General features: G+C 36.4%; 2 protein-coding genes across 3 annotated transcripts; both read left to right on the plus strand.

Moving 5' to 3' along the window:
- Nucleotides 1-10337: 10337 nt before the first annotated feature.
- Nucleotides 10338-16591, plus strand: LOC137835165 (uncharacterized). Of its 2 annotated transcripts, none has more exons than XM_068643539.1 (7): nt 10338-10817; nt 11005-11232; nt 11614-11687; nt 11851-12010; nt 12744-12863; nt 12962-13070; nt 16199-16591. In XM_068643539.1, the coding sequence occupies exons 1-7, from the start codon at nt 10596-10598 to the stop codon at nt 16378-16380; spliced, it is 1095 nt and encodes a 364-aa protein (XP_068499640.1). In that variant the 5' UTR covers nt 10338-10595; the 3' UTR covers nt 16381-16591. The 2 variants fall into 2 exon arrangements, with proteins under 2 accessions (XP_068499640.1, XP_068499641.1); XM_068643540.1 differs by lacking the exon at nt 16199-16591 and adding an exon at nt 14319-14624 and having other exon boundaries at nt 10341-10817.
- A 3230-nt stretch (nt 16592-19821) lies between these two features.
- Nucleotides 19822-23403, plus strand: LOC137835166 (uncharacterized). Its single transcript, XM_068643541.1, has one exon. It carries the CDS (start codon nt 21004-21006, stop codon nt 23146-23148), a length of 2145 nt encoding a protein of 714 aa, XP_068499642.1. The 5' UTR covers nt 19822-21003; the 3' UTR covers nt 23149-23403.
- Nucleotides 23404-23704: the final 301 nt, after the last annotated feature.

Below are 23704 nucleotides of genomic sequence, written 5' to 3' on the forward strand. Positions count from 1 at the left end.
ATACAACCAATGCTGAAAAACCCTATTTCAGCACACCTTGCACTCCAAGAAACCTTATCAAGGAGTGACTAACACTTACACTTTTACAAACCATAATAAAGGAAAGATAACACCTTAAAAGAAGATGCAAGAACTCAAAACCAGTAGTTCAATTTGCTGCAGAACTACACCAGCACCTTCACCAAGATCAAAGGTTTCCTAGAACAAGCACACTTGAAAATCCTTTTGGAAAACCTTTCAAAAAAACCTTTTCAATCCTTCTTCTCACATAGAAAGTGTTTGATCTCTGTCAAAAACGTAATTGCTCAACATCCTTTCATGTGAGAGAGGCTTTTCTTTATATAGAAAACAATTTCTAACTTCTTTTCAAAAAACAGTTGAAAAGCTGTTATGAAAACAACAGATTCAGTTTTGAACTTAACAGATTTATTTTGTGAAAACTGCCAACTCAGCTAACTGAAATAACTGTCTGAGTTATACCTTTGGTGCCCTAACTAACTTTCGAAAATCCTTTCAGCAGACCAAAGAATAAACCTGTTCTTTTACAGAGAAACAGATTTACTTTTGTGCAGTATCCTGATTTTTGAAGAAACCTCTAGAAAGCTTTTGGAAAAACTTTTAATCACTTCATGTGCTTATTCTAGGCTTGGTTAGGCATCTAGGATAGATCATGTAGCAAAAGGCAACCTTATACATACACACGCCTAAATACAAGATCATCTAAACCTATTACAAACTTCAAAGCAAACAAGTTATTTTCTACATCAAACACACACTAATACTAGGTGGAGAAGAAGCTTCATCCATCTTCAACAACAGGTACCTAGCAACTCAGGCGCACGGACCTTCCACTCAGCAAAATTTCGGGCGTGGGTGCCCCTGATTGCAACTCGTCGTCGTTTTGGGCTTGAACCTAGACCAAAAAAATGACCATGTCTTGGCGAAATACTAGGCTCAGGCGTGTGAAAAAGATTTGTAACTGGAATTGTTTCCACTATGGGCGTCGGTTTTTCTTGGTAAAGACTCCACACCTTGGGAATGCGAGTAATGGGTACGTAGTAACCCAGTTCGACACAAGAAACACTTGGAACAGGTCCTAAGGGGATATTCAACACCCTAGTCAGCCATCCTAGAGGGATGTGTGGGAACATCCACTACAACCATCAGGTACAAGTTGTCTTGGGGATGATTGTGCACGGTAATCTGTTACGTTGAATTAGAATGATTATCCTGTTAAAGATAATTGGTTATCTTGAGACACATAGCAAATCACTTTTTTCATGTTAATCAGATTTAATCATGATGTCCATTTTGCTTTGCCGTGAAGTCTTTACATGCATTAGTTGGTTAGGCCATGGTAGTCATGTCTATTAAAGAGCATGCATTATCAATATGCTAGTTGAGCCATGTAAAGGGAAAGCATGATACATAAATAGATTGAGCATATATGTTAAAAGTGTTAGACATTGTTTTGAAGGTTACAAAATGAAGTTGATTACAAGGAAGCGTAAGCGACAATGCGTTCTAGCCGTTAATGTGGCCACATGTACGCTCACGATGGAGTATGGTGAGACGTCACCTCAAGGCAGTGTGCACGACGCGCAATTCACAAGACACGCAGGTCGCCGTGGGCGAGCAACTTAGTCTCTTCACTGAAACAAGTTCAACTTGAGACTGTGGAGCTTGTGTAATGGACCAGAGCACGTAGAGCTCAGTTCTCGGAGATCGGACATCACAAGCAGGCCAGCTCAGCCGTTGGGTTGAGAACAAGGGGCTACATGTTTAGGCCCAGGTATGTCCATATTATCTTTCGTTCATGCATTGATATAATCTTTCGCATATAAGGTGTGGTAGGTTTGAAAGTGTGTTAAATGGGCCTAGTGGTGCATATAGTGCATTTGGGTCTAGTATAAGTAAAACGTACTCTGTCAACTAAAGCCCAAGTGCGCTAGGGTTTGATAAAACAATGACATACAGAATACGTAATGGCATATGCATGGTACTATGATACACAAAGCATGTAAATGTACTTGAAAACAAATTTGATCTTGGGGAATGATACCCAAGTGGTATCCAGGTGGTTATTCTGTTAAGATTTGATACACTCCTATGAGATAAGATTCTGCACAGTTGTGCTGTTAAGATTATACACACTGAAGCGGGATCTTCTCCATTGAATATGTCCTTACTCGAGATAAGATTCTTGTAATAGAAGTTGTTACCGTAAGAGGTAACATAGTGGCACTCTATAAAAGGGACTCAAGATCCCTGGTTACGGTATGTTGTTTCTAACGCTTGGCTAACACTTTACTAAGCATTAAATTAGATACTTCTTGTTTATTATAGCTTTGTACTAACTTGACCATCGGAGTGCGACCGGGCGTCAGGGTGCTTTCTGTCTTAACAGGAACAACATCCAGACATTAAGGAAAGCACGAGTTCCACCACGTGGCAGACGGAGTCCGAGATCGCCTACAGAAGTCTACCGGCGACCAAGTCAACCGGCAAGAACAATTACATAGGGATATTTTTGAAAATATGAAAATTTATGGAGGTGCGAGAAGAACCTATGAAGATGCAAGAAGAAACAGTCATTCCTTCTCTCTTTTTTCTGGTCAACAGTTCAATGGAGTATGGTCCTCTTGAGGCCCAAAAGGAAACAAAGATTGCTATTCACACTCCTTTTTTTGCTTTTTCTACCTTGCTATTCGTAAGACTACATACTTTTCGTCAATTTTTAATTTATATATATTTTTATTTTTAATTAAATGTTAGTAAAATTAAGGATCTAAAGAGTGAATTAACCTAAAATAATAGAATATTTGTTTTTTTGAGTAATTTATGTCGTGAGTATGCAGTAATACGTTAAGAGTTCAATTTTTAGTTTGAAACGAAATTTTTGCAGGAAATAACATTTAATCTTATGAGTACCCTCAATTCATTATTCCACCTTGCGTTTCATTCATTTCGTTCAATCATAAGATAAATATGATTATTTAAAACTTACAACGATAATTATTGCCAAATATAATTTCAATGAATTGCGAATAAAAAAAAAATACTTAGCCAGAAAACCTTTTCTCGTGTGGGAGCAAAAATAAAAATGAAGTAGGTAAATCTTTCTAAGAATAACCAAAATTACAACAAAGTGACACCGAAATTTTTATTTTGGTTTCCTAAGAAAATTTTAAAAAAATAAAAATTTAACCATATGAACATTTGTTAATAATTTTTATTTTGAAAGATAGGCTTGTTTTAAACATTAAATAGAACCTGAAAGGAATGACATGGTAAGTTCACAACGGCACACATGATCAAGGATTTAAACCTAATAACTAAAGTCAATCTTTGCTCTAGTCCCAAACATTTCAAAATCAACATTATCAACTTTAAGGAGTTTAGGGTTTAGTAGTTTTGAAGGGTTCTTTTACTATTGCTAGAGGTCTTTATGGGAATGGTTTTGGGGTGTATATGTAGGAAAGCGGTTTAAAGTATATTGTGCTGAAAATATGCAGATTTACTGCATAATCTGGTTCGAAAATCATAAAATTATTTACATGCCTCTTAAGAAAAAATTAAGAACATCAGCGTTAAAAGACGTGATAGTGATCACTAGAAAAACAGAAACTGAATTATGGAACCATAGCAGAATGTAACTGATAATGACTATTATATAATCCAAAGCACAAAAGTACACGAGAGGTACACCAACACAAATCCAAGAGACATCATGTCCACAAAACTTTGAAATAAAAATTGAAAACCATATATTACAAGAAATAACAATGTATTGAGAGTGTACCATGAAACTGCAAACCAAACTATCAGTGGCAAGACACCACATCTTTGCAACTTTGTGCCTTCTGTCAGACATAACAATCATGAAGAGATTGAGATTCCATGTCAGTTTGGTATGCCCATAACTTAGATACAATGTTACTTTCTTTCATGAAGGGTAAAATTTTCACTAGCAACTTTGTACCTGCATCTACAACATCTTTCTCCAAACCCACTAAAGGTCCAAAAGGGTTATGCAAAGTCATAACTACTTTGACATCAACAAAAAGAACCAACTAGTTGAAAAGGATGGAAAAACACCAACAACATGCATAAGAGAATAATCCTCCACAGCAACCTTCAAAGTAGGACTTGATGGAGCCTGTACATTGACAGTTGAAGTAGAAGTAACAACAATAGCCGACATAGAACCTACATCAATCTTATATGCCAAAGCATTGTTTTCACCCATCTCATTAATAATTTCTAAGGAAGGCAATTGTAAATGATTTGGCATTGTAATAAAAAAATTGCATGAAAGTTAAAGGAAAACAAATTAAATGATTAAAAGAATTCAATTGATAAAATTGGGATTGAATTTAATCTTTCTCACTCTTCTGAATCATGGATGAATAGAAACATACAATATTTTGAACTAATTGATATAGATACAACATATAATAGTCATTCATATTGATGTCTCAATTATAAAAGTATTAAGATTATCACCTAAACATTGACGTCTCAAATATTTAGAAAATATTCTTATCATTAAGAAAATATGTTATATAACAATTAATATATTCTAATCTATGTCTAGTATCAAAATATATCAAGTATTGTCATTTAGGTCATATTTTTAGAAGTACTTTTTAATTAAATCCAATAATCAAGTTCATGAATAAAAAATTAAGCTTTAAGCACAAAATACAAGAATCAAGTTCATGAATAAAAATTTAAGCTTCAATCACAAGATCCAAGAATCAAGCTCATGAATAAAAATTCAAGCTTTAACCATAAAATGAATATACCAATATCAAAGAAGAAAAAAATATCATATATCAATGTTATCAAGATTCGTCAAAGTTTGAAAAGATTGCATTCAATGCCAAAAGAAAGGAATCATTCACTCATGGTGGTCATTACATGCACCAAAGCAAAAGAAAGAGATCTAAATCGTTTCTCCTTGACGGATGCTTCCTAGGGTTTCCTTCCCTCCCTTTCTCTCTGTCTTACGTCCTTATTTAACCTAATTGGGATTGGGCTAATGACATCTTTATTCATAATATATCCATTTACTTCATTTCTCCTTAAATTCCTGAAAATAACATAAAATTGGGATTAAATAATTCTATTAATCTCATAACTCAAAAATATTAAATTCTAATTTTTTAAATTAGGGTTGATTCATAGCTTAATTAACAATTAAAATCAATAAATATATAACTTTTTGCATGAAATTTCACTAAATAATGAAACTTATCATTCACCATCCGATGTGAGTTGATTTTAGAATTGCACATATTTTTAGAGGTTTTGCTTGGATTAGGTTTTTTATTAACAAGAATATGGTGAAACTCAATGAACTTAACCAAGTGGTTAAGTAAATGTAAAGGTTGTCTTCAAAAGAGCTAAGAGAAAACACAATTAAGATGATGAATGATGAAGAAAATGGAAATAAAAGCAAGATAAGGAGAAGATAAAGGGCAAAAAACAATAAAAGAAATAGACAATGCAAAGAAGAATAATGGTGGAATGGAAAAGAAGAAAAAGGGAAAGAGTAAGAGTAAGGAAGCTTATGGAGATGATGACAATGGTGATTGAATCACGCCACTTGGAATGGGGAGAGTTCCAAGATGAGTGAGAAGGAGTCACCACTTGAAATAGTCTCTACTCAAGATAAGACTCATAAGAAATTTAGAGAACACTCAGGAAAATACTCTGACAGAGTTTATTTACTTCAATATCAATGTCATTTACAAGAGGAGAGACACCCTATTTATAAATATGAGTACCTTGGAGAGGAAGAGAGGAAGTGTAGGGGTGTAAATGACTATAAGCTTATAGAAACTAGCTCAAATGTGAGCACATGGAGGAGTCTTCTAGAATTTAGGTCAAAGGTGAGCACATGGGTGATCTTCTAGAAATTACTAGAAGCCTAAGCTAGCGTATTCTTCTTCTAATTGGGCCAATGTGAGCTCAATTGATTACAAATTAAACTTGTCTTAAAAAGATTAGAAGGAAAAATAATTGATACTCTGACCCATGCCCGACTGTTCTTCTCATGAGGATTTTCTAATGAATGGTGGGGCCCTGTGTCTCCACCTGAGATGTTTGACCTAACCTTGAAAAGTCATTTGGGCTCATGGTCAACTTCTTGTAGAGTTGGGTCATATCACCATCCTTGTCAAAAAAAATTTAGCCTTTTCAGCAGAACTTTGCACCAACCCAACAAAAATAAATAGTTTCTAAAATTGGTAGCTAATTAAAATCTTGGTAGCTAATTAAATACCAAATTAAAATTTATTTATCAATAATACAAACAACTTTAGATACCAATAATTTTGTTTGTCTCTAAAACAATATCTAATTTAGTTAATATAACAACTAATTATTTTTTGTCTCTAAAATTGGTTTCTATTTAATGATTTTTCTTGTAGTGTTTCGTGTATTGTCAGTTTAGTATAGATTTTAGAAGTAATAATTGTCAAGTGCATCGCGGTTGTCAAAAGTAATAATTTTCCATAAGGATAAATATCGATCCCTCAAGAAACAGTGAATTATCAAGTACAATAATCACTAAATATCAAACAGAACAATAAAAAGAGTGTTGAAGTGATTGTGTTGGCAATGATTAATAAGAAAACAAGCAAATAATTAGTTGCTTCAAGTTGGAAAAATAGGGATTAGGTTTCATCTCTCTCACTTTCATGTATTTTGATTAGCATGTTAATATTAAGTTCTTTGATTGAAATTGATGCCTGTATAAAAGTCATTCATATCGATTCCTCGCATATAAAATCCTTAAGAAAGTTCCCTAAATATTGATCCCTCACATAATTATAAGAACAACTTAGAACGTAGCTCAAACGTTAATAACAATTAACATTTTAAGTCTATTCCTAACACTCAAATATGTTAAGTATTGTTGTTTAGGTCAGAACCCTAAAAATACTTTCTATTCAGATTTAAGATTCTCAATTTGTCACAAAAATTTATAAGTAAAACAACAATACTAATAATCAATCAAGAACATAATATTATATCTTATTAAATATCACCTCAATACATAAGAGTTCGAGCAGATTACTCATAATCCCAAATGGTAGAATTAGCCATGCATACTTCTAGCACCTTTCATTCTCCCAATTGGGTTACAATTCACTCAATGGTGTTTTCCTCTCAATTGGTACACTGGAGTTGTGCTTTTAGCCCCCTATTTAACCTAATTTACTAGGGTTAGGTGACTTCCTACGTCGCGTTGATGGGCTAAGTGATAAAACATAAAAAAAAGCCCAATCTGTTTAACGCATTCTCGCTTGAGCGAGAAAGGCGTGATTTCCGAAAATAGTCCCGGAGCATTCTCGCTCAAACAAGAATTTCCCGCTTGAGTGAGATACTCCTGTTGCAAAATTAGCTTTTTCAACGCTTTTCTCTATTCTGGGACTATCCAACTTTCTCTTTTTAACTTAAATCATTTTCCTTTACTCCAAATCTCCAATCCTCCCTAGAAACTTGCAATTAACACCAAATTTGGAAATAAATTGCTCTTATTCAAATAAAGATCATAAAAAAATGTAAAAAGGTATAAATTCATAAATTATAGATTATTTTATATGTAAATTAACAATAAATTCTCATAAGTCCCTATATTTTAATATAAAAATTACTGAAATTAGGCACTTATCATAAAGCGGTGCTTCTTCACTCCTTCGGTGGGCCTCACCTACTTGAGCTTCGGTCCCACGTGCAAGTCCCTCCGTTGAAGTCGCACAAAGTCTTCGTCCGCACACGCACCGTTTTTGTCTACCACATGGATACTTGTTTGAGTTTTGTTGTTGTTCCATTGCTTTTTCTTTAACTGTTTATTTTTTAAGAACTTTTATCTTGTTCCAAGAATTTCTTGAATTTTTGTGAAGATTTGTTGATCTGTTTTGGGATTTTCTTATCTATGTTGAGAATTTCCTCACCTGTTTTGAAAATTTCTTATTGTTTGTCTCATATGCGTGTCGGTTACGGGCGTTCCATTTTCAGGAGGCCATTGCCTTAGATTTTGGGGTGCGACGTCATAAGCTTGGCCACAACAAAAAGTGCATCAGGGTCATTTCACCCAAGTCAGGAAGCTCCAAGTGCATCAGGGCCATCTCAGGAAGCTCCATGTCAAGCAGCTCCAACTGCACACTTCCACCATCTCCCCCTACTCAACTAATAGTTTCACAACCATCTCAGGCAGCTCGAAGGACAACAAGATCAAATGCTGCATTATCAAGACCCAACACGAGGCTTAAGTTACAATCCATGAGAGACCGCTTTTGGAAGCCATGAATGCTTTTTGAACCCACTCGTTTCTATAGATGTATATTTTGAAGAACAATTATTTTGGACTTTTGTTAATGTATGAACTTGGATAGCAAAACTTGTTAGATGTAATTTGCAAGATATTTTTGTAGGGCATTTGCAACTTGTTCTTCTTTTTGCTGTTTGATTTTTAGTGTCATCTTTTGCCAAATTTTCCTTGCTTTTAGAAGTTTCACTGTATGTAAAATATTATAGCTGCAGCACAAAAAAATGCTCCAGCTTTTATGTATATATGGAACGAAACAAAATAATATTAATTGATATATATTATGCATTTAAAAGTCATTTTTAGTTTGAATTGCTGTAGTTTTCCTTATCTGTGGATGCATCCTCCAAATTTCATGATATTGCATTTTCAATCATCCTTCGAGAAGAACCAATAAAATAAATCTTATGAACTGTATGCACCAGTAATACCAAAGTTCTTTCATTCTGCACCATCAAACCAGTTTACAATTGTCTTATACAGTTCTAAGAGCAGAAGTGCACCAGTATCAAACCAGTTTTTTTTGTAGTACCTTGATTTTTGTATTAGCTTGAAATTTCTATGCCAACCACTTGCTAAATCAATTAATTCACAAAGGAAACAATTAGTTACTAAAGTGGATGATGGTTTAGATATCACTATGATGTCTACTATCCAAGTTGCATTGATACAAAACATTAAATATTTCGTTCATTCAAATTCATTTTGCATTGATACAGATTTGGGGATACATATTACATACAGGGTAAATGAACTCAACACACTAATACATATTACATGAACTCATTCAATCATAATCCCAAAATATACATTGATATGTCAGTCATGGGAATTTTAAGAAAATAGTCAACATAACAATGTTTATTACAACAACAACACACAACCCTAATAATAACATCTTAATCCACTTTCTTGACATCTTCAGACGTTTTTCCAAGCTACAAATTTTGTTTTTTTGTCTAGCAATAGTTCCATCTTTGTCATCCCCAGTGTCTTAAATGCACCATCTGAAGAAATTACATCCCATGCTTATGTCACTCCTACTCTGTATTAGACAAAACAATAACCAAAAAATTAATACCAATGCATTTTTTTCATAAACCACCATTCAATACATCTCACCTTGTACTTTGGATACCCCCAAAATTATCTCCCACCATATTTTTTACAGTTGTTGTTGTTCTCAAAACAACAAATTCCCCATAATCACAAATGGGACCAACAAAAGTCGTCCTACTCCTACCACCATGTCTAGAATTAGATCGTTGTTGTTGCACTTCCATTCGACTGCAACTGCATGATGATACAAATACAGACCTATAGGCACACATTCCCAACACAAACAAAAATACGAACGAACCCATGAAAGAATCACAAACGCTATTTACTCCTCCCCCACCAACGAATCCACAACACCGGACTCCACCACAAGTGACCCTCGTATCTGTCAACCCTCGTATATGTGAAGAAGCCACCATCAAAAAAACGTTTACGATAAAACAAAAACCCTAACCAACACAATTTATTTATCTTTGTCGACCAATCTCACGCCCAAACCCTAACATCTAATCTGACATGTCTTTTACTTGACCGTCCACATAACTCATTCTCTTTGTCACATAAACATCAGTTAACGCTGTTTGGTGTAACTTAACATAAATGACCATTTTAAATACATTTTAAAAACATTGGGACCAAATTAATTTTTTTAAAAATTATTATACTAAATTAAATATTGTCTCAACCTATTAAGACCAATAAACCCTAAACCCTTATCAAAGAGGTAAAAGTTTGTTGTCATGTGTTATTGACCCGGCTAAGTGTAAGGTGGCGAAAAGTTTGCTGTAGAACCCTAAACCGTTTGGTAGTTTGGTAGGTTGGTAGTAAATTGAATTTTTTTTAACGGTAAGACTAGGATTTGGTAGTTACATTTATTTAATGACAAGTATTTACTGGCCAAAATCCTTATTAAAGAATTGTTTTTTTCTTACAAATAAGCATCGCAACGACCCACGGCGCGACTATAACCCAAAGTTTAAACGAAACGCAACTACCACCGCTTCTATCTCTGCGGACCAAAACACAGACACGTTCCCCTCCCTCTCCCCCTCTCTCTCCCCCTCTCTCTCTCCCTTTCACATGCTGCACATGCACACACACTCCTCTCAGTTTCACTTCAAACACCCTAAACCCTAAACCATTGAGATCGAACCTAATCTCAATGTTCTGAAATTCAGCCTCAAATACTGAGAAGATGCGGATTCCGAGCAATCGCGAGTTCACGAGAATAACGCCCTCTGCTTTCAGTTACCACCGTCTCAAATCCTACGTTTCTGACTGCAGAGCGGTGCTTCTTCCTTCCTTCGGTGGGCCTCACCTGCTTGAGCTTCGGTCCCACGTGCAAGTCCCTCCGCTGAAGCCGCACGAAGTCCTCGTCCGCACGCGCGCCGTTTCCGTCAACCCCTTGGACACCCGTGTGAGTTCTGTTGCTGTTCCATTGTTTTTCTTGAAATGTTCTTGAACTGTTTGTTTTTGAAGAATTTTTAGCTAGTTCCGAGAATTTCTTGAACTGTTGTGAAGATTTGTTGACCTGTTTTGGGATTTTTTTAACTATGTTGAGAATTTCTTCAGCTGTTTTGAAAAATTCTTATTGTTTGTCTCAGATGCGTGCCGGTTATGGGCGTTCCATTTTCGGGAGGCTGTTGCCTCTCATTTTGGGGCGCGACGTCAGTGGTGAGGTTGCGGCGGTTGGTGCTTCGGTAACGTCGTTGAGTGTGGGAGAACAGGTTTTTGGGGCTCTGCATCCCACTGCTGTGAGGGGCACTTACACGGACTATGCGATTCTCTCGGAGGATGAGGTTACTCCGAAGCCAGATTCACTTTCTCATGTGGTATGTTGTGGTGGTCATGCTTACTAAATAGTTAGGTTTATTTGAGTCTATGTTGGACTATAGGAGCTGTTTGCAGTCAATATGTGCACTGGTTCTGGTTATGTAAAGGTGAGGTATTTAATTTACTATGATCAATTCATAACAGTAATTAGATTTCATTATTTTCATCTTGTACACCCGTTTAACTCTCTAGAGTAATAGCTATGACAATAATATTTGTCTCTGTATGTCCAATACATTGGTTTTACCGTCACTCTTATAATTCACACTTAACAAAATTAGTGGTTTCTACATTTAGCAATTGATTATGATTTTCCCTTGTTTACTTTGATCATTGAAGCCATGCTTTTTGCTTCTTCTTTTCCCATTTTAATCTTGTAGGAAGCCAGTGCCATTCCTTTTGCTGCATTGACAGCTTGGCGCGGACTAAAATGTACAGCTAGAATAAGTGAGGGGTATGTTTTTATATTGATAAGATTATGATTTCCATCGGTGAAAATTATTTTTTGCTTATTATTCTCTATTCATTTGTTTTGTATTTCTTTATCACACACTATATGTCAGCTTGCTAAAAGCTCTCGTTCCACTCACTTATATCCTTTAGCTTATCTCAAACAGACAAAGGATATTAGTAGTGGGAGGTGGAGGAGCTGTAGGGTTGACTGCAATTCAGCTTGCAGCAGCTGCTGGATGCTCTGTTGTAACTACTTGTGGAAGTCAAAGCGTAGAGAGATTGTTAGCTGCTGGTGCAGAGCAAGCTGTTGATTATGTTGCTGAGGTAGTGTTGAAACTTCTTTTGTATAATTTTTCCAGTCATTAGTTCAGATATTTCATTTGTGACAACGATTTCTGTTGATGTTTTTTGTTTGAAAAAAGAAATCATGAAAGGGAAAAGAATAATACTTGGCATACTGGTTTGTCAAAAACGGAAAATAAGATGCTAGAAAAGGAAATAAAATACAGATTTTAAAACAGAAAATAGTTGGCCTTTGATGAATGTGGAAAATGACTGTTGGCACGTGGTCATTAAGATGATTTTTTTTTGTCTTTTCAATTTTTTTTATATTAAGTGTGAAGTTAATGAAAATAATTATAAATGTGGATAAGTGAGAACTTAGGGGGCGATTGGGAATTACTAATCTAAAAGGGTTATCTATTTAATTTTAATTGTTTAATAAAATTTATATCAAGAGTAATGGAAGCTAAGGTCTGATCTTAATTTAACTTTTTCTCTAAGAAATACAAATAAATCCTAATCCCATAAGGATTGAGTCTAATCTCTAATACTACCCATACGTGAAATTTGAGGATTAGAATATCTAAGAAATACAAATAAATCCTAATCCCATAAGGATTGAGTCTAATCTCTAATACTACCCATAAGTGAAATTTGAGGATTAGAATATGAGCCAATAATATCTAATTAACATAAACCCCAAGCCCAAATGCAATCCAAGACAAATATATACGAAAATCAGTGATTTTCTTATAATTTCATTCTGGATTGACAGGATGTTGAATTGGCTATAAAGGGGAAGTTTGATGCTGTTTTGGATACTATTGGTGTGTCAGAGACAGAACGGATAGGCATTAATTTTCTGAAACGAGGTGGACATTACATGACACTTCAGGTAGGATATGAAAGTTTATCACCTTTTTCATCCTTATCATACTTGCAGATGTACTCAGTTCATTGGCAGAATGACCTATGTTTGCTATTTCATTGAAGGGGGAGGCAGCATCATTGGCTGATAGGTATGGACTTGCTATTGGGCTTCCAGCAGCTACAGCTCTTTTATTGAATAAACAGCTTCTATACCGGTGCACTCATGGAATAGGTAGAAATGTCCAGACTATCATGTTATTTTGCTTTGCTGGCCATTCGTTTCCCTTGTAATTTCTATCTTCTGTTTGACACTGATAAGACTGCCATCATAACAGCAAGAAAAAAAATGGGTTTTTTTTATTGAATGAAACTACAAAGAAGCCTATGAATTGATACATAATTCCAAATATTTCCAGTGGTCTAAATCCACTCCTTGTACTGCTTTCCGATCACAGAATCCCCTAGGTAGCTACTGGTCTACAGTTTATAACTGAAACCAATGCTTAACTACCGACTTAATTGTTGCAATGCAAATCCGTTGCCCTTCTTTCTAACATAAGCTTGTCTATCTCTTTGACTAACTAACCTAGCTAACCACTACAAAACTAACTAATGGGCGTCTATCATACTCTCCCCTAAAATTTCACCGTTTCCTCAAGGTGAACTGCTTCTGAATGCTGGAATAAAGTCCCACTGGTGTTCTTATTGATGACAGAATCATGGTGGTGACCAAGTCAACCAGATCATTGTAGCCCAAAGTTAACTTTTAATCCTCCTAGGTTAAATACAAATGTGATTGTAGCCATTCATCTCTAATACTCTGTTTTCTGAGGCATTTTTTACCATGATACATAATGTTGTAGTTGCAGCCTTACACCTGAAGGTTATGGAGGTCATCTATCTTATTCTTTTGGGTCTGGTTGACTAGGATGTGGAGAATACTCAAGTTACTGTGACTTCCTGTTTTCTTTTCCTTTTTCCATTTTATTGTATTGGGTTGGATTTGTTAATTCCAAAAGAACACCATTTCTTTCTCCAGGATTCCAGTTCTTCAGCTTCCATGACTGAATATGATGTCAAGTGTTAATCTGCAATTTCCTTGCTGCTCCAGCCTCTTTTTCTCCCTTTGATTGTCCTTTTGTTGCTGTTCTTAATTTTTTTTTCTAGGTCCATCCACCAACTATTCTTTCCACCATGATTCTTTTCTTTGCTCTTGATTTTCATCTTCACTTCTATATTCTTCATCCAACATGAAATATTGCTCATACTTGGCTCTTTATTGCCGATACCTGTTCCCATAAAACATTGGAAACATATTCTGTGATTTTTCCATCCACCTATTGGTTGAAACTTCTACTTCCCTTAGATAACATGACCGTTTATACGAGGGTCACCTGTACTTTTTGCCAGAGTTATTTCATCATCTCTTTCAAAGATTCTATTCCTTGCCCCCAATGATTCCAATTGCAGCTTCTTTCAGGTTTTGCATCTCTTCAATTTGGTGCCGCATGTCTTCTATTCTTTCTTCAAGCTGTTGGTTTGACATCATGATGTTCCCTTCACAGATTTCCAATCAAGAATGCACCAACAATCTGTCGTGAATGCACCCAAAACTCTGGCTCAATTGCTCTTGTACCAATTGATAGAACTTGTATCATAACAGTGAGAAAGGACAATTATTATTTATTGAATGAAATTAAGGTAAAAGCCCCTAAGAAGAAAAACAAGATTCTAGATATTTGAAGAGGTCTGGATCCCTCCTTACACTGCTTTCTCATTGACATAAGTTCTCTGAACTGTTTATTGTTATTCTTGTTTGTAGGAAACTACTGATCTACAGTTCGTAACTGAAACCCACCTTAATGGGCCTAGATAGTTACAAGCCCATTTCCCTTCTTTCTAACAGAAACCCTTTGTTTTGTTGACTACCTAACTAACTTAGAGTAACATACAACAACAACAACAAAGCCTTATGTAAGTTATTACTAACATAATTGACAGAAATAATGAATATATATCACACATTGGGCCTTTGTTGATAGACTTCTATTCTATTTAAACACATCTAGAAGAAAAAAAATAAAGTAAGTTTTTTCATAAACAAAAATTAGCTCGTGTAAGTTAATCTTTAAAAGTTCTCACATATAACGTTAAATTCTTATTTTTAATCTGTACATAAGCTAATTTTAGTTTATGGAGAAAACATTTTTTTAATTTTTTTCTCCTAATAGTGTTTATGAAGAAGTTTGTCGAAACAAACTTATAGTCTTTTTGGCAAGCTTAATGTACATTTTATGCCACTCCCCTCTTGTCCATAGTTCACTATAGGCTAAAGGAGTAGCTGGGGTGGAGTTAAAATAATTATTTATTATGCTGATTGACATGATGGTTGTTTTTAATCTAAAATGTATCAGGGGAAATTTTTTCTTTCTCCTACCTACGTCACCTAAACAAAACTCTTAAGCATTGATAAAAGCTGGAGCTGAACCAACTTAATGAAAGAAATAGAAATTATGAAAATGGGTTCTGTTGTAATTTCCTTATACTCTATGCATCTGGTATTCCATTTAAGGCAAAAGCCAATGGTATACAAGCTGCTACAATCTTTATTATTGTATAATTACTCTTTGTCTTAGAATTAAACTTTCAGCAAAGAAATCAAGATAGGCATAACCCAACTAAATGCCTTGTTGTCTGGTGACTTGATTTTGATTAGCCATTGAGACTTGAATGAAAAAATCAACATAGTATTTTTGGCATATAAGTAGACATTGGTATCTCTATGATACGATTTTCTATTCACCAGAATTAAACAACAAAAGTAGAAGACATTTACTAGCATGCTAAAACTTTACACGTGTTTTCAGTTGTTAAACTGTCATACAACTTAAAAAGGCACCTTAATTATGATGACGTATAAGAGGATAGCCAGATTAAGCCTCTCTGGAAACCTTTCAGCTTCAGGTGTTTCTACATATCAGATATTCATAAATGATATCTTTGCATTTTTTTGGAAACAAATAGGGATCTATGAGATGGACAGCAATTTTGCCTTGTGAGTTGATATCAAACTTTCTTGCTGTTTGTTATGTAAATGTAGCAGAATTAAAAATATCCTGAAATCAAATCCTGTTTCGCATCTCCACCTTCCTTGTAGAAAAAGTTAAAAACACTTTGATTTGACAGTCTATTTTTTTTTTTTGCGTGGTATTCCCTTTTTATTTTAATGTAAATTGTCGTTGGTGTAAGTTAGAAACCAAGGGTATTGTTTATTTCCTTGTTTTAACCTGTACTGACAAATTCCTGGTGAAGGTTTTTTTAAAAAAATGTGAAGCTAAATCTCCTTTTATTGTGATACAGAATACTCATGGACATACATGAGGGCTGACTCAGACGGTTTAAATGAGATTCGAAAGCTATGTCAAGCTGGGAAGATGAAGATACCTGTGTATAAAACGTTTCCCATAACACAAGTAAAAGATGCCCATGAGGCAAAAGACAAGAGGCTCATCCCAGGTAAAATAGTTTTGGAATTTGATTGACGTCCAGAAGCTCATCACATAGCTGCTTAAACTAGTTTTTTTCCCTTCAATCTTGGGTTCTCTTTTAATTGGAATGTTCCACATTTAATTGAAAATTTGATAGTTTTTTTCTGGGTTTTCACTTATGATAGAAACTGGGAACTCTTTGTAAATTTTGATTCTGAATATATCCGGTCATAAAAGTCTGTAAATAATTGATAAGTTTGTGACACATGGCGACCTTTCTTTACCTTTACAACTGTTCTAGTTTTTAGTCATGTCCACTTGTGTTGTTGTGGAAGGTGTTGATATGACGTTATACCTTCATAACCCCCATGTGTCAGTTGCACTCACTATCAGTAGCCAATCCATGTTCGCTTGAATTGTGACATCGAAAGAGAACATCGCTAAATTATTAGCAGAAAGCTTGTTCATTGTATTAACGTATTGTGCTACTAGGGAGTGGAGAGGTAGGCATCATTTGCTGTTGAAATGGCCAGATCTTAGGAACATTATCGGGCAGCATTTGTCTGCTTACTTTTTTAATTATTTGAACTGCTAGGAACAGGCTATTTTCCTTTCTTGATCACGTGTGGCATTCGTGATTCAAATGGTAATGAATTGAAACTTGTAACCTCACTTGGATACAACTATTCAATTATTTACGGTCTGGTGGGACACAATCTAACATGGACTGCATACACACTTTGACAAGCCCCCTAACAGTGGTCACCAAACCAGTTAGCTGGGTGGAAAACAATTATTTTGTACTTTTTGTAAAACCATAAATTAGGTCTGCACCTCTTTTGTTAATCTTGTATTATATTACCCTAATCAACTTCGTAATTATCATTGTTCTAGAAAAATGTAAAGGTACCTTAAAAAGCCTCACTGGTCACTTTACGGCATTGGCTTTACCTCAACCGGGCCTCATGCAGAAAAGCCCAAAATACCAGACAAAGTTAAAGTGTTCTGCTATGTAAGTCCATGAATATTATTGCACAATCTGCTTTTCATAGACGTTTTTCCATAATGCGTTCTTAGTATCAGTTTTGTCAAGTTGTGTTAGTGAATGGTCAAACCCCTTCTTTTTAAGTAACCTTGACCCACGTATTAAGTTGGTTATCATTCAGCTTTGGAGTTAGGATCATGTGACCGAGGAGTTGTGCGTGCTTCTCTGAGTGGGTTTCCATGTAGCTGGACCACACCTCTAACCTAGCCCTATTAAATGCTTTACCTTGTTGCATGTGTCGTCAGTGTTGAGATGATGGTTAAAGGGTGTTCAACAATCTCTGATTTTAAACTAAAATTTAATTAACGGTCCAACTAATGAATGCAGTAACAGTATTAAAAAACAAAATATTATCAATTACTATAATGTTTAATTTATTCATTTTCAAGTTAATTGTGGTCTAGATGTGCTAGTTTGTTTGCATTATTTGGCAGGCAAATGACTAACCTATTCAAATAGCTGCATTACATTTTAATCATTAAAAAAATGCTAATTGGTTTTAAAAATATTTAATCTAAAAATGATTGTTAAGTCAGTTGATAACATTTTGACAAAGGCAATGAATGAATGAATGGATTTCTCTGCCACGCGTCACATGTGCGCAGATTTCTATGATATCCATGGGAAGCATAGTAAACGGTACAGTCCTTCGCAAATGGGGTCCCTATGTTTGTTTCAGAATCTTGCATCTACTCTCCTTTTCATGCGCGTGCCTGCACTCTACTAGACTATATCTTTTTTTCTTGCCCTGGTCTCTCCTTGACATTCTTTGTTCAATTCAAACATGGTAAAATTGTTGACTTTTTTAAAATGATAAGTAATGTTCAATCTATTGAAATATGACATTAAAAATACATAATTATTCAAATTATTTTATTCTTAACTTTCACATCCTTCTACTAGCTTCAATCACCACCAAAGATGTATCAACGTCAACAACTATGAAACCACCACCATCAACCATGTCTTCGTCAACAGCTGTAATTCTTTTCTTGAAATTTACACATGCATTCGTTGGTAATGGAATTCTCAGTCTTCCATTGCACAACATTTGAAATTTTGTAAGACAGTATTAAAAGATTTAGACAAAAAATTGAAATATTTGCTGAAAACAGAACAATTGGGTCAAATGTAACATGAATTGAAAACGGTAGTAAAAGGCGCGTGTCGCAAAAGAAAAGCAGTGATGAGTGAGATAGGGGAGCAACAAGTGAAGGGATGATTGGAGCCAAAGAAATTGCAAAGCTTGTAGCGTGTGGTCACGTGCAATGCACCTTCCCACGTGACGTCTTTCACACACACCCTTCTTCCACCTTCTTATTTCGTATCTGCCACTCGCACCCCATCATTTCTTAATTTCCAAATAATCTAGTTATTTTACCATATTTTCCCTCCCCTAAATAACCTACTAATTTTCCACTCTCCCATTCTAAACACATCATTAACACCAAACTAATATATTCATCGTTAAAGTTCATGAAGTATATTTAGTGTGCCGTGAAAAATGATGAGAAGTTTGAAAAACAAGAAATAATAACAATGATAGTGTGTTTGTATTGTGAAAACTGAGTGAGAGAAAAAGGGAGGTGGGAAAGCAGAAAAGGCAGGCATTTGTTACAGACCAACATTGTACGAGCAGAGTACAGGTTTGGTGGTTTAGTATTTACATTTACACTTACAAAACAATAGTATTACCACTGCACCTCTCAGTTCTCACACCACACGGATGGACACATGAATTCTGTGAAAGTGTCATCAACTTTTATATTCCCGAGACCAAGGCCTTGTCGCTCATTTTCCTTCCTCTCCTTCTATCGTCTATCTGGCCACGTTCCTCCCCACACTATTTTACTGCCTCCTACTACCTATTACAATACATCTTTATAACATTTTTACATCTCAATTTGGATCACACACTCATATACAATTCATTCAACTTGATGTTCTTCTTGATTCCAACCATTTCCCATGAGGCCACCTGCGAACAACATTACTTATCATTATCTACAGCGACAATATACTCCATTATTGCACAATACAATCTTATAAAAATGGGAAATCTTGACGGGTGAATTAAGAAACTTGATCAAGTATATGAGTTATGAATTAGTTTGCATGTTAAGTGCTCGGTATGCAATAGTTTCGTGTTCAAGAAAACCATTAAAAATATTATTATATTTTTATGGACACTCCAATTGAGTGTTGGTCCAATTCACACTTTTTTTCTTTCTTTCTTTCTATCTATCACATTATGGTAGTGCTTATTGTATTTATTAAATACATATCATCGATCATATTTCTAGTTTGTAGGCATTAATTACCTATTAAGAATACAAGTAACAAAGCTAATCAAATTATTTGACAGATTTCCTTAACATTCAATGCGGCTGATAATGCTTCTGATATTGACAAATAAAATATGGTTAGGTGGGCTTTTCTTTTTTTCTTTTTTCCCTCTCATAAATAGCCGTTGGGTGGGTTTTGTTACACAAGTTTTATTGGTTGTTGTGGTTGCTAGTTGTTGGTTAAGATTTTCGTACCATTGTTTGGTAGTGTGCTAGTGTTTTCACATAGGTTTTTATTAAGGCAAAAGCTATCTATATTTAGGGGATAAAAACACACATTATATCCAGAAACGATTTTAGAAGATTTCAACAATCATGATCTAAAATAGTAGCATTGGTTTTACCGAAACGTCTAATAAACACATATATTATTCACGATATGAGGCCAAAATCTCCTTTATTCTAGTCTTACAAGAATATAAACTCTTTATCTATTCCTTTTCCTGTCAAATTTCTTTTCCACTCACACACTCACACAGCACCTTTCTTTTTCTATTATTTTCCCACTGCTTTCTGTCTTTACCAAAGATGTTGATCTGCCAAAAGTCTCGTGCACGCAGATGATTTTTCCCTTTTCTGCTGAACACGGAGACGAACCTTGAGACTTGAGTACTTCACTAATAACAAGTATCATTCAAGATTCATCCCCCACTTCATTTCACCATACATGACATGAGTCATACCACACTATCCCATTCTCAAATACCAAGTGCTCCCTCGAATCTTCCCATCAAAAGAAAGATATTATAGTCATCTTAGAAGAAACCACTTCTGAATCAATGAATCTGGGGGAATGGATTAGCCCTCCGCAATGCATAGTTGCACGATAAGGTCACAGATTATGTAGGAAAATGTGAAAGATGAAAGGAAGTTTTATTTTACTTAAATATAGAACTTAATTGAGAACATGCGTGTAAAAAATAAAAAAATAAAGAAAAAGCACCAGTTGGCAACAAGACCCTACCCTACACTCTAGCCACAGTGGGTTACATTTTGATAAAGACAAACAGCATTTCGTCATCTTCCATTAAACACTTTCCTCTCTCTCTCTCTCTCTCTCTCTCTATCAGACACACTCTCACTCACATAGTAGCCACCTTGCAATCTGTTACTGAGGATAATAGGCCACTCCAACTCACAACCAAGCAACGCTAAGCAATCTTTCATTTATTGACTGTGCTTTATAGAGCTACCATCCCAAAAAATCAGCTCTTGTGTCACACAATGGCCATGCCATGACTTGGCAAGTGTTATTCTGAAACCAAATAAAAAGAAAAAAAGAAAAAAATGGAGACAGATAGAGAGAGACCCCATCGCAGCACAAGTAGCAATAGCAGCAGCACAAGCGAGTTGTTTGTTTGCTTCACTTCCCGTTTGTCCTCTTCATCCATGAAGCTCTCTTCTAAGTCCATTCTCAGCCCAAGCCGCAGCAGAGACCCTCCTCAGATTTCCCTCTCTTCTTCCCTCAGCAGGAGGCTCAAGAGCAATGGCAGCATGAAGGGAGGCCAAGCCTCTCCCATGTTCCCAACTGCTGGCAAGAGAAGAGGGTGTGGCTTTGAGAACCCTGAACCTTCTTCTCCCAAAGTCACTTGCATTGGCCAGGTGAGGGTTAAGACCAAGAAGCAAGGGAAGAAGATAAGGGCAAGGTCTAAGAGGAGAGGGGAGGCTAGCTTTAGGAAGGCTGAACAAGGTGGTGCAAATGCCAATGGAAATGCAAATCCTAATGCAGATCTCACTAGACAAAACAGCCAAGGGTTTCAGCATCATCAGAACTGCTTGAAGCATAGGAATCAGAGATGGGTGCATCTTCCCTTGACAATATGTGAGGCCTTGAGAGAGTTCAGCTGCTTCTTTCCTTGCAGGTCTTCTTGCATGTCAAGTGAGAAGAAGGATAAGGGTGGTGGAATGGAAGGAGGAGGACTTGTGAGAGAGGGTTCATGTGGGAATGGACTTGGAAGGTGGCTGGTGGCTTTGCAGGATGGGGATGGGAAGGGAAGGGGGATTGAGTTGGTGATGGAGAAAGAAATGGAGGATGAAAGAGAGAGAGGTGAGAGGAGCCACAGCCAGAGGAGGCATGTGTTTGAGGACGTTGATGTTGATTTGGTGGTTGGAGAGGAAGAAGAGAAGAAGAGTCAGGACGTGGTGGGAGAGGAAGAAGAGAAAGCAAGAGTTAGCATATGTATTCCTCCAAAAAATGCTCTGTTGTTGATGAGATGCAGATCTGATCCAGTCAAAATGGCAGCTCTTGCTAACCGTTTTTGGGAATCACCTGTTCACAAAAACAAATGTCAAGAAGAAGAAAAAGAAGGGGAGGAACATGACGACGATAGTGGGGATGAAGATGAACAAGAAGTAGAAGATGATGATGACAAAGAGCAACCCATCAAAGTGAAAGAAGATGACCAGCAACTACAAGAAGAAGAAGTTGAAGGAGAAACCAAAGAAGATACCATTTGCGAAAGAGGCACAGAAACTATGGTGGTGGTCTGTAAAGAAGAAGAACAAGCCGGGAAGGAAAGCTATGAAATTGAAAACGGAGAAAACCTAGAAAGCAATGAATTTCATGAAGTAAAAGAAGAGGAAGAAAAGGATGACCTAGAAGCAAATGAAAATGCCATTGACAAAGGTGAAACTTTAACACATCCTGAAGCTCATTCAGATCTCGACAACCTTAAAACCGAAGAAAAAGAGGTTAATCTGCAAGAGGGTAAAGAAGAAGTGAGAGAAAACAACGAAAGCTCAGAACTTTCTTCCACCTCAGAAACGTTCACAGCTTCAGAACCGGAAAACGACGACGCAGAGCCAGAAACAGAAGCAGTGACGACCGAAACTTCAGAAGTGTCAACGGAGGAGGAAGAAGAGAAACTGACTCCAGAGAGTGAAACGCAAGATCCGACCCGAGACCCGAATTCGGATCCAGAGTCAAAGGAGCGAGAAAATGGGTCAAAGTGCGAAGATAGAGGAAGGGAAACATTGCCGGAGTGCTTGTTACTGATGATGTGCGAGCCGAAGCTGTCAATGGAGGTGTCCAAGGAGACGTGGGTGTGCAGCACCGACTTCATACGGTGGCTACCGGAGAGACCTGTGCCCGCAGGCGGCGGCAAAAGGCTCACCGGAGAGACGTATACGAAGTCCAAGCCGAAGCCGAAGCCTTCTCCATCGCTTATGCAGCCGCCACGGTCGTCGTGCTCTTTCCCGGCGGTGGGCGGCGCCGCCGGAGTGTCGATGGCGACAATGATTGAGCAGAAGCTGATGGGGTCCAAATCAGGTAATGGGTACGAGCCGTTTGTGCTCACGCGCTGCAAGTCGGAGCCGATGAGGTCATCGGCTAAGCTGGCTCCGGAGGCTTGCTTTTGGAACAACAGGAAGCTTGAGCCGCACCCACCCGCAGCTCAGCTTGGGGTCGGCGCGCCGGCTGGTGTTGGGTTTTGATTTTCATTTTAATTCTCTCTTCTCCAAATCTCAAATTTCCTTTTTTTAATTGACAAAATAATCAATTGTTGTTATTATTATGTGTAGATTAATGCTAAACTTTGGGCAGCTTTGGTAAACTAGGATTTTGAGTATAGTCCTATTTTGGTGTTTTTAGAATGTAATCCTCTGTATAAATAGTTTTAGTGATGCAATTTGTTTTTGGGTCCATAATTACTCGTTTTATAATAAGAGTTTTAATTTACTTTTGCATTATATTAACTAGTAATTTGATATGCTGTGGTGCATGTTGTATTTACTTGTGTGATGGTTGGTATATTTGTTATTGTTAGTTGGAACATATTATGGAGGAGATAATGGAAGTGGTTGGAGGCTTCAAGTATATGCGTGCTCTGAAGGGCTTGAAAATAGAGTGAGAGTGGCATTTTGTTAAGGTTGTTGTGTCTGCTTGTCTAATGCTATAATTAGGTTGGAATTTGTGTGGACTTTGGTCAATGGTCGTTCACTGTTTTAAAGAACTACTGCTCTGTGATTAAGCTTCTATTTGTATAATGTG

The sequence above is a fragment of the Phaseolus vulgaris genome, chromosome 5 (genome assembly GCF_000499845.2).
Source record: "Phaseolus vulgaris cultivar G19833 chromosome 5, P. vulgaris v2.0, whole genome shotgun sequence".
Classification (NCBI taxonomy): Eukaryota; Viridiplantae; Streptophyta; class Magnoliopsida; order Fabales; family Fabaceae; genus Phaseolus; species Phaseolus vulgaris.

What these genes read in the sequence shown, in the direction of transcription:
- LOC137835165 (XM_068643539.1), top strand. Translation starts at nt 10,596, where the DNA reads ATGCGGATTCCGAGCAATCGCGAGTTCACGAGAATAACGCCCTCTGCT. An exon ending in ACAGCTAGAATAAGTGAGGG is followed by an intron (nt 11,688 to 11,850) that starts GTATGTTTTTAT and finishes TATCTCAAACAG; the next exon opens with ACAAAGGATATTAGTAGTGG. An exon ending in CCGGTGCACTCATGGAATAG is followed by an intron (nt 13,071 to 16,198) that starts GTAGAAATGTCC and finishes ATTGTGATACAG; the next exon opens with AATACTCATGGACATACATG.
- LOC137835166 (XM_068643541.1), top strand. Translation starts at nt 21,004, where the DNA reads ATGGAGACAGATAGAGAGAGACCCCATCGCAGCACAAGTAGCAATAGC.